Source organism: Tigriopus californicus, chromosome 1 (assembly GCF_007210705.1).
Source record: "Tigriopus californicus strain San Diego chromosome 1, Tcal_SD_v2.1, whole genome shotgun sequence".
Lineage (NCBI taxonomy): Eukaryota > Metazoa > Arthropoda > Copepoda > Harpacticoida > Harpacticidae > Tigriopus > Tigriopus californicus.
In genome coordinates this window covers 11,084,792-11,096,236 of record NC_081440.1, presented here as the reverse complement: position 1 = coordinate 11,096,236, position 11,445 = coordinate 11,084,792, and the positions used below count along the sequence as shown (strand labels likewise).

At 44.0% G+C, this 11,445-nt stretch overlaps 1 protein-coding gene across 1 annotated transcript; it reads right to left on the bottom strand.

Annotated features, from left to right (window-relative positions):
* Positions 1-1,220: 1,220 nt before the first annotated feature.
* On the bottom strand, positions 1,221-10,903 carry LOC131882444 (colorectal mutant cancer protein-like). The gene is made up of 10 exons (XM_059229591.1): positions 10,564-10,903; positions 4,142-4,324; positions 3,799-4,068; positions 3,195-3,725; positions 2,878-3,130; positions 2,424-2,793; positions 2,066-2,354; positions 1,823-1,990; positions 1,582-1,742; positions 1,221-1,499 (listed from the first exon to the last, which is right to left on the bottom strand). The coding sequence occupies exons 1-10, from the start codon at positions 10,762-10,764 to the stop codon at positions 1,316-1,318; spliced, it is 2,610 nt and encodes an 869-aa protein (XP_059085574.1). The 5' UTR covers positions 10,765-10,903; the 3' UTR covers positions 1,221-1,315.
* Between the last annotated feature and the right edge of the window lie 542 nt (positions 10,904-11,445).

Sequence of the window (11,445 nt, the reverse complement as noted above, 5' to 3'; positions counted from 1 at the left end):
TGAAGTCAGTTTTGACTTTGGTTTGATACCTTGATAAGCTTCCAATGATGTTAGAGGTAAAAAACGATATGATGCACCATAAAAAAGTCACTTTAGAAACAAAGTTTTTTACATTTTTTTGGCCTCGAAAGTTGACACTCGATTATTTCTTTATCTCAAATCTTGATTTAAAAAGCTTTAAAGCCTCGGCAAAGTTTTATGAAATTTAGTTGAAAACCTAACCCAAAACTTCCATTGAGAAGACACCATATGTAATAGGGAACAAATGTCATCATGTAAACCTGTAAATCTACTAATAGTCCAATGATAAATCTGTCGCAATAAAGAATAAATTGAATGAACAAAAAGGAGAGTAACGGATGACCACGAAATCCCTTTTCAACGTATCTTATGCTTTTAGTTTTGTAACTGTAACGGACTATAATTTTTTTCATAAAATTTTCATTTAAACCAAATATGAACATGCTTTTGACCAAAGCTCCAGATTGACCCTATGTTCGATGGCAAGTCAGATCCGACAACTCTAAATTGTCGCTGGATCATATATTAAATAAGGACAAAGAAAAATATGTTACCGTTTATTACACCTCAAACCGGATTCTTATGATTATTCAATAATACCTTTCTGCATTGTCCTCTACTCATCAAGTCTAAGTGGTCAATGACGTAATGGGCATAGCCTCATGATTGTGATTGGGCATGTGATCGGACATTAACATCTAAGTTCAATTTAGAATTGAAGGCTTTGGATATGAACTGTTCCAAGAGCCACTAGAGTATGGACAGGGATGATTGGGTCGAGAGTTGGCATTTCGGAATCGAGTTAACGCTTTGCTTTCTTCTTCATGTATGTAACTAGTCCTTGGTCGCTACAACAACAACAATATATTTCAATTTTCACCTCAATCGGATGACTGTTTCAAAAGATAAACCTTCTCAAGGCTCAACACACAACTCTTCACAAAATGAATGGACTAGCTCATTCATTCCGCACCCTTTGATTTACAGTGCTTTAAGAGAGCATAACTTTTGATCCATTTGTATTGTTGAGGTCAAACTTGAAAAACACAATTGCAATGACCTGGGGCCAGTCTCACTTGGAGGAAAATGCAAAAAAAGAAATAGTTTCGTTCAGGCTACAAATGGACCATGAATGTATTTTACCGTTGCTGGTCAATTTCTTTGACAATAGTGCACAAAGAGTGAATGAAGAAACGTACTCGATATTATCTAATATTTAATTGATAATTGATATAAATGAGTTGGTTATAAAAGTGAAAGCGAATGCCAAGAATCATCTAAGCTCTTTGCATGATTAGTCTGAGGTTTGATCCGTCTCGGTTGAAAGACTAGAGTAGATACTTCCGGGTTGAGATTGGATATCACAATTGTTGGACATCAACTCTTTCGGGATAAAAGATTGAAGAATTTGTCGCTCCATGCGCTTCATTTTGCTTTGATACTTCTTTCGGGTCCTTTCCAACGATTCGAATAACGTCCTGTAAAAATAGAACCGCACAAAGAGCATGTTTGAGTAACGATTTCCAAGTGTGTGTGACGTGTATTGTCTGACAAACTCACGCATTTGATCGCTTCAAGTCTGCAATGACCTCGTCCTGTTGATGTTGTCGAAGCTCTGAATTACGTTTGACTTTTTCCAAGGATTGCAATAACTCGGTGATTCGACATCGCATGTCCGTTCGTAATTGATGAAAATCACTCTGAGTCAATTCATTCAAAGACTGAAAATACATAGAGACACTCGTCGTAGTCGCCTGTTCTAGCCAGAGAGTGCATAAAGACAATCAATGATCTTGCTTACAATATCCTGAGCGTCCAATTCGGTCTCCAAGTGACGAATGTGGCTTCGGAGGATCCCTTCTTGCTCTTGATGGGAATTGATCACCAATTTCAAACTTTGATTCTCTCTTTCCAAGAAGTAAACTTGGGCTCGAACATCCGATCGTTCCTCTCTCATCGTCATCAGCTCCTACAAAGTTAAATCATCAGAAATCATCTTTGGCTTCCTTCTCGTTCCGATACTGATGTACAGAGCAGGACTCACTTGAACCAGCACGGCCATTTCCAAGTCCGCTGTTCGGGCCGCAGCCAGTTTGGCCGTGATAGTGGACCTTGGTTCCGTGTGCTCGGGTTCCTGGTTATCTGGATGGGAGAATTCCAACTTGGTGATAGTGGATCGAATGGAGGATCGTTTGTGCTTTAACTCGGCGATGACTTCTCGGAGATGGAAATCTTCCGGACGGTGCTCTCGTTCCGGATCGTACACACTCAATGTGCCATAGCCCAAGGGAATGAGGGGCATGGACTTATGATCCAAGGACGTGGAGGCCGAGCTATTATGAACAAATCAGCATTAATGACAATCGGAATTGTCACAGATCCTTTGGTGTGTTGAAACCCACCTTGTGGCTTGGCTGTATCCTGAGGAATCTTCCCATTGAAGAGCGTGAGCATCAATGGGTGGAGGAGGTGGGGGATAGGGTATTTCCAGGCCGGAATCTGGTCTCAAAACGGATTCTAATCGCTGAAGAAGTAATCTGGCTGTTTGTTCAGCATCTTTCCGATTTGATCTGGCCCTCTCGAGGAGCTCTTCGGGAGAAGCCTCCAAATCTCCGGCGCTGACGAGATCGTCCAATCCGGACATCTTGCAGTTGGCCAATAGGATGCCCATTTCAGTCTCGATCAGGATGTTTAATACTTCAAGGCTCTCGATCACGTGATCGGCGTATGTGGCTGCCAGATTCTGAGCGGTATTGTTGGACTCGTATCGTCCTGGAACAGAAAATAGCAGATCAAAACACGCCTCATTATTCTTGTTGAAATGATTAATAATGATGGATGAAATCATCATCGTACCGATGAGAACGGTCAGGTTGTCGCTGTTATTTTTGGCCTCGGCCAGCGTGAGATTGAGCACCTCGTTTTGAGCTTTGAGGCTCTCCATTCGACTACTCAGACGTTCCATTTCAATCTCGAATTCCCTCATCTTCGCTTCCATGAAACCTGACTGGAAGAAGGACGGGTCGAAGAAGGAATGGCTCAACTCGTTCATGGACGAGCTGTCTTGAATGTCCTTAGCCAAGTGCTCGGCCACGATCTTATTAGAAATCTAGAAAGGAATAAATCACGGCGAATTGGTCACATTGAACGGATCGAGGATCACGAACTCATACCCCATTCCTCACGAGCTCCAATCCAGTCACCTTGGGTTGCGATTCATCATCGGAAGAGAACCTCAGACCTTCACAGTTCTCCTTCACAGACGATTGAAGCTGAAGCGGTCGGAGAGGCTGACATTCGAGGCGCTTGATCTTTTTCTTCTCGGCCATTTTGGCCTCCGAGGTCTCGACCGCATCTGGCGAGTCCTGACCTCGAGGGGCTCTTTCTCCGCCTTTGTTTCCCACTGAGATTGGCACACAAGGGGGTAGAAGAGCCACCTGATTCTGGAACTCCTTGACCTGGTTCCTCAATCTCTCCTTCTCGAGGGTGACCTCTTCCAATTGCTTTCCCACAAGAGAGAGATCGGATTCACGTTGCTGAAGGCGAGCCGTGAGCTGAATGTTCCTGTCCTTTGCGTCCGATAACTCCTCTTGAATGGCCAACATTTGCAGGCTATTAGTGGAGGCGTGGCAAGATGAAGTCAGTCGGAACAAGGCCAAATCCGGATGGTCGAGTCCGTACTGTTCCACTAACCTCTTTCCAGCCTAAATGAAGTGATTCGTTGAATGTGTAGTAACTTTTGAATTGAGGAAGAAAGAAAAAAAAGACCATCCATACCTCTACTGCTTGAGCGTCGATGATATCGGTGCTCGTTCCAGAAGCCAGGTCACTGACGGTTTTGGATTGATCATGGGGCGATGTTGAGGCCAAGGATGTGGAATTTTCCTCCTCATCGCTCTCTTCCGGAATGTGTTCCCTCGTTTTCTCCTCTAATTGACGGGTTAATTCAGCGATAACGGAATGCAATTCCACGAGACGTTCCTCGTAACGACCAGATTGCTTATCCAACAGATCATCACGCTCCTTCATCAAGCGGAGTTTCTCCAGCTTTGTGGAATAAGAAAAATGCATCATTAATTTTGGTTTTTGATACACGCCTTTTGAAGGATTTGGAAAGTACTTGAACTTTGCTGAGACTATTTTCGAAGTAGTCTCTCTCCTCCACGATTTGATAAATCCGATGCGACAGCTCTTGGTTTTCGTCTCTGAGATGTGATAACGTCTCTAATGAAGATGGATTAAGGCTTACAACATCCCATTCGTTAGACTGGTGAATTGATGGGACAGGGGAACCGGCAAAAACCTGAAAATGGTCATGAAATTAGCCACCTCAATCCTCAACCTCATTCTTGGATTGCTTTGTAAGTTTCAAGATTATGGACGGCTCACATGCATAGAACTATGGGTATAATGTCTGTTTTGAAGAAGCCAGTCAATTGGTTGGCGGGTCGGCTCTCCCTTCACGTCTCCACGTGTGACAGGAAGTGAGCCAGTTGAAATATTGCCAAGACGATTCGTTCAGAATTCAAATGAGGCGCAGATCTCCTTTCTTCCCAATATATTCTTTGTATCGATCTACCAACAATTGCATTCCTGACATATTTGAGCGACCCACCTCGTACTCATATTCCGATCATTCAGTACCCCATACGATCATGGCTATAGCTATAAATCATAAGGTAGTGAACTCTTAGAGTGATCCCATATCTTGTACTCAGTCCGTTATCTAAACAAGATAAGACTTTTATTCGGCCTTTAAACTCTTTTCAAACCAAGAATTCTGCCCTCTCTCAGCCTCTGCCAGCTGAAGAAGGGAACACTTATGCTAAGTAATCCCCAAGTGAGCCATAACTAGAATATATTCGGGAGGAGAGGAAGACGTCGACGACGACGACGACGACGACGACGACGACGGCCTCTTCCCGTTGTGCAAAGGTTGCTGGTTGCCATCACCGACGTCGTCAAGACCAAGCTTAAGGCTTTACCAGTACGTGTGAGGCAGAGCATGAGTACGCATAATCTTATTGCTTCAGATTGAGGAAAAAGTTTCCGCCCATTCAATGTTCGCTCGGGATGAATCCCTTTGAAAATGACTGGAACAACTCGAATTGTGGGCGGGAAAAAAGAGCAACCGTGCCGAGACCGGTATGGATGCATTCATTCAGCATCGCATGGAGCTTTTTGTTCTGAATCGACTCCAGACTAATCAATACTGGCTCTTAACTCGGTCGTCGGCAATGAGGCGATTATGTCCAATCCATGTTGACATATCAGCCGTCCTTTACTAATCCTCCGGTCATATATTTCAGTGGGAAGGAAAGCATTGCGAGAATGAGAACAATGAGAGCAATGCAAGCCTGGCTGAAGTTTATGACACATTTATGGTAATGAATCAATACGGGAGCAAAGTAGCCTCTTGGCAACTGAAAAGAGAGAGACAGCAAATGACAATCATTGTGCTTATGAGACCAAAGCCAATTGAGATTTTTGTCAGTGCTCGTATCCAGAATCGTTTTCCTCCCCCTCTTTTTTGTTACCGTCGAAGGATTGCTGGCTAGCTGGTATCTCTTTTTAGTCTGTATGGATCACCGTTTCCATGAAGGTAGACAACACGTTCCAACTGGGAACCATTCGCTGGGGAGCGATAAAATCAAACTTCCATTACTCGGTTATCCCATTCCTCTCAAATGCTTTGCGTGGATTTCCGTCTGCGTCTGCAGTTGTGTTAAAAGGTGGGATTTGATTTCTTGCTAGATTTGAACACCAGATGTCTCCAAGAGGGAACTTTCAGGAACTAAATGCGATAGCGCGAAACGGGGAATCAACTCAAGGGCAATGCATGTTCGCGTCGATAAATCTTAGCCCTTTATCAGGACTGAATTCCACAATCACGTCCTGTGTCTAATTTGTTTCGCATTCTGCTGGACAATAGTATGGCATTTCGGATTTCTCCAAACACTCCCGCACTCTTGTCGGCCGTAAACTGAGCTCCAAAAAGGATTTTGCCATTTTCAAGAATACATTGGTCTATCTAGTGTAACAAATTTGTGACCCAAGATAGAAGCAAGTTATCAGTGTGCGTGCAGGAAATGAGTAACACCATCGCATCCTGGATCACCCTTCTCTTCCTTCCATTGGTCACAAAGAAACGAGAGCAGACGGGTGATTTGCCCGCATCGTTCCACTTCGTCATCGACTCATGGATGGACCACTCTCGTACCTAAATTTAGTACATAGGAAAAGTAACGGGAACCTCAACCGAGAGCACCAGTTCCACCACTCTACGGGATTCTATCCTGCTGACAGTTCTGCTGTTGCGAGAAGGACTTGTCCCCTATATTGAAGGATAAAATGTAATAAACGGCCGAGTCGACGTTTTACGAGGCCATATCTGAATATCGCCCAAATTTACGGGCGCCTGGTTGGCTTTGGTCCCGAAAAAAATACTCTAACCACCCGTTTGTTCCTTTTAGCCACAAAGCCATGGGACTTTTTTTTTTGCCTTGTTCTTTCAGTTTTAGAAGACCATGATTTCGATGTTGAAATGAAGACAGAATGACTTAAGCTCGAAGTGCAACGTACTCGTACGTCGGACAGTACTTAAGATGTGAAAACACTGACGCAGGACCGCGAAATCAAAGTACAGTTCTCATTCTCAGAGTGCAGAAACGAAAAAGATAATTCTCATAACGAAATAAAACATTCCCTCTGAGGAGGAGATAATTGCTCAGATCTGATCGGCATCAAGGTCAATGCCAAATCGTTTGACCAACCTTCGCAGGTCCGAAACCTTTCGTTAACAAACGTTTCAGGTCGTATGTTAAAACGCAGCGTTCCTGTTCTTGACGCAACATTTTCATACGCTGAGAACCCAAAGACAACTGATTTGATTTAACGTAATTATGATCTCGCTCAATCGATCGGTTCATTTACCCATTGTTAATCACTTCCATCCTGGAGACATCTCAATTCCATCCCGGATGGTTTAGGTTGTGTAACCCACACGTATGCTTAATTCTCAGCTCCCGAAATGCAATTAAAAGAGAGCTAGTTGCTGGCCAAGCTGGCAAATCATGATACCAGATCGGTGGCTTGTGCAATCTTCACCGAGACACTGTTCTGTTCATCCAGGATGACAAGGGAAAAAGTGCATCCCCCCTCCCCAATTCAACAGCAGGTGAGGATTTGGATTGAACAATGGCTGTAAAAGATAGAGTGTATAACAAATCTTGAAGAAACACGAAAAGTAAGATTGGCAATTCATGGCCTAACAAAGGGTATTTCCTTGTGACCCTTTTTGCTCGATCCAGCATTTTTTGCCCCGGAGAGAGAATACGGTAATCACAAATTCCTCCTGTCCCGAGATCACTTTTCACCTTTCACGAGCATGATGAAATCTGACTCGAGATGGATTGAAAGGTTGATTGAAAGTGCGATCGTTTCAAAATACGTGAAAGTACCCAATATCAAGCATCTTTTCCATTGGTCTTGGATGTTTCGGCCAAATGTCACATCTGAATGGAATGGATCGATTGCTCTGTCTCTTGCTCTCTGTCACTTCATTAAAGACAACGACCACTCCAAAGACACTTTCTCTGGCCTAAAGATGCATTTTTGACCCCCATCTGGTTGAGTGAGTGACCTTTCATTGCACATCGCAATTTGTGGCTTCTCATGTTCGATGATGGAACAATTCACAGAACGGTAGATGTGTGTACTCGAACCCTTACTGACGTATCAAACTATCCGATTGACGTAAATAAACGACATATTTCAAGTGCATGCAAACACAAGATGATGATGATGATGACGATGCATGTCCAATGTTCATTTGCCTTTATCTGAGGATTTGCACTCAGGCCCAAAGAGCTTCTTCAACAAATGGACACAAATTGTTTATGATAGAGAAATACACACGAGGTAAATTAGAAAAAGAGAGAGAAAGAGATTTCCAGGGATCTTTTTCAATCCGAGCTTTGCTTCTGTTCGTCTCACTTTCCCAAGAATTCATCCAGCCAAATGTTTCAGCTTATAAAATGGCAAGATCTGAATCTTAGTGTTAGCATTATCGTCAAACACCACCAGGCGCTTTCAGTACTTGAGTGTGAAATTGTTTCAAAGTTCAGACATCATTAGATGCGACCCCTCTAAAAGCACCACCCCTCTTTCCCTCCCCTCCCCCCCCATTTTCGACTCATTTTAAGAGCTCTTTCTCGAACTTTGGACCCAAACCATCTGGTTTACTGAATGTAGGGCGGGTGAGTGGGTTGGTTGGAGGGATATTCTGTCACTTGGCACTTGTTCACTTCCAGCACTTATTATTATTATTTGCTCCAAGTTGCCAGAACCGAGTGGGAACTGGGAACAGATTGGAACGGAGAGCTCAAAGTGGTTCAAAATGTGAGCAGCCAATTGGAATCGGCTCATAGCTTGGGTCCCAGCATTATTTTCGGAAAGAGAAAAAAAGTTGGATCGACTCAAGGCAACAATACAAATACTTTATTACATCCTCTATCCCACAGCTTTTCTTCTCTCCCAAGGGAGATATCCGGTCCTAATGAAGTCCTCTTGCTCGATTGATTCGGCCAATAACCAGTAAAAGAGAGTGCAGTGCATAGCGAGGAAATGTTTATTTGAAATCTCTCTATGCGAACCCAATCCAACTTGAGATCCTGATCTTTAGTAAAGTGTCTTGTGCGAAAAGAGCCGCGGACAATCAATCCGTGTTTTTTTCTGCCCACGAAGCACAGACGTAGTAGGATGCATTCAAAAGTCTTCGTTAAGAGCTTGTATCAACATGGACACGGAATGAATGGTGAACGCATCCCTGTCAGGACTAAAGAGTCATCTTGACACGCTCTAGCTCGAGAATCCGTCATATTAGATGGACATCACGAACTTGTGTTTGACTTTCACAGGGACATTAACCTTCTGTCGTCGAGGCGAGTGGATTCGCTTGTTTCCTGCCCATTACGATTAGCTTATTCTTTGTGTAGGTGTACGTTTTGTAGTAGGTGTTCCGACCGAGTGTGAGCTGTTTTTTTTTCCTCTTGGGAGCAGAAAAGCACAGATTGTATTTATGACAAGTTCTTGGGACAGAAATGGGAAATTTGGCGCACTTTTGCCAAACTTGAAGGGGAGGCAGAAAGAGAGATTAGGGGGCCAGTTGGATGCCGTACTAAAACATTTGGAATGAATTCAAGCGAAAAAAGAGTTCATGAGTGTAGTACGCGTACTTACACAACTAGTCCTACACCACGCTAGACAGATCACACGTTCCCAGTCTGCTGTGTTTGAGAGTTGGGACCCTTCGATCGTAAAATGAAGAAGATCTAACGAACACGAGAAGTCGCATTGTTTGTTGCATTTCACGTGGATATTGATGGGTGCTGGCTTCCTTCATAAAGTATTGCAACTAGCTTACAAGCTCAGGGCGTGACGAACGCGGTTTGGCAAAGACGAATAGAGTGGGCGGGCTCGTTGTCCTGTGCGGAATTTGCCAATCCATGATTTACGACGTGATTTCAATGTTTGACTCGGATCTTTGACTCTGGGAGCAACTTGAGAACTCGGCCAGTTCCGGTTTAAATGTGAGAGGGTCATATTTCATTTGATTGGATATGCTTTCGCATGACTCATTCAATTTTCCCCCACAGATTTGCCTTTTGGGGGAAAACGGAGCGCGCCGTTGTTCAAGGGTTTCCATAGACTGGAGAGAGGTTGTCTTCTTCAAAAGACCTTAAGCAGAGTCGACATTGAATGGACTTATCTTTCCAATTTTAAAAGTCCATTCAAATCTTATAGTGTAATCCAATAAAAAAGTGTTCATACCCAACCCAAGCTAATTCCAAGCAATCATTTATCTTGTGAGGGCAAATGTGAAATCTGAACAATACCGGTTTCTCCTTCAAGTGTCTTGTCCCCAAAGGAGTTTCATCTCTTTTTAGAACTCCTTAAGTTTTTGTCCCCAATCCCCCATTCCATTTCCCCCCGACTGAAGATTGTCGAAACAGGGTCGCCCCCTCAGCGGCAGAGATTGTCATTCCTCTTCTTGTGACTGAGCCAATCACTGAACAACTTGTCGGCAAACAAGTGAAAACCCCTCCGTCCGATTTGGGCAAATTCGGGGGTCCTTAGTGAACACGCTTTTTGTGGAACTAATTTCCAACGGCGATATCTTGATGACATTTGAGACTCAAAGACACAAAGATGAGGAGGGAGCAACGTTAGCAAGAAGTCAACTTGTTCAGACACAGAGAGTTCGTTGGTGCATTTCACTCTCAGACTTTGATTTTGAAGCCTCTATCATCTCTAGTGTAGGACACAGTTCCGTTCGGCTTGGGAAGATGACTGAAAAGCAGTTTTGCAATTTGCAAAACCGGCGGAAATGCAATGCTTTGAGTGATTTTAAGCCATTTCCATTACGAAACTGCATTCCGCTCAAATCCACCCCACCCACCCCCTCAAAAAAAAAACAGAGATCTTCATTACAGTATGTATATAGGTAGTAGTCTTAAGAGAGCAGAGAGGAGAGATGCTCACCTGTTCCTGGTTCCGTTTGGTCACCGTTTGCGGGCTCTTATGGTATACAAAGTCCGTGTTAGTGGTAGAGCTCTCTTTGCACGCATCGCTCTTCTTACCACCCCCAGCTTTTCGTTTGGGTGACGGACTAGCCTTGACTGCGGTCAAGAAGGACTTGGCTCCCACCACCTCTTTCAGTTTATTCACGGTAAAGCACGACATGATTATGACGATCACACCGAATTAATCATCATCACTTGGCGAACAACAATCCGTCATCGCGGGCTCTCCTCATCATCTCCGACCCCGAAGCCGGTTCCGCCTGGACTGATATCGCTTTCCCAAACGATGTTTCAAGTTTTTCCCAGTCAAACGGGAAAGCGCCGCCGATGTGCTCCTCGCTTTATTCCTTAGAGAGGGAAGAAGGCCAGAGAACAACGAACTAACTACTGGCCCAGTGCGTACGGTGAAGGGCTAGCCAGGAGCAGACTCGGTTCGAGTTCTCTCCGTGTTCCCCGTCTCATCCACTGATATGGAATGAAACCTCGAGAAGTAAGTACAACAGCACAAAGAGAGATCAGAGAAGGCAAATAGACATCGAGGCTCCGCAGAGCCAGGGGCAGAAAAAGAAGAAAGAAATATGATGATGACGGCTTCTTTTCAAGCTCGAGAGCTTCATTCCTTGTGAGTTTAAATGTAGATTTCGAAGCCTGAAACCGACAGTTTGTCCGAAAAATGCTGAACTACGATATGTACGATAGCCATCCGAGTGATGGACGCTCGTTCGGAAGCGAGATCTTCGGACTGTTTTGGGCAAGTTGGATTGTTGAGCTCCTATCATCATTTCAATGGGAAAGTGTATGTACGAAAGCTGTTCGTGGTAGCAAGCGAACCAGTCACGAA

Bases quoted from the DNA above. Each gene is read 5' to 3' on its own strand.
- LOC131882444 (XM_059229591.1), bottom strand. From the start codon at position 10,764: ATGTCGTGCTTTACCGTGAATAAACTGAAAGAGGTGGTGGGAGCCAAG. The intron at 4,069-4,141 runs GTACTTTCCAAA...TATTCCACAAAG, and splicing joins ATAGTCTCAGCAAAGTTCAA to CTGGAGAAACTCCGCTTGAT. The intron at 3,726-3,798 runs GTATGGATGGTC...CACTTCATTTAG, and splicing joins TCGACGCTCAAGCAGTAGAG to GCTGGAAAGAGGTTAGTGGA.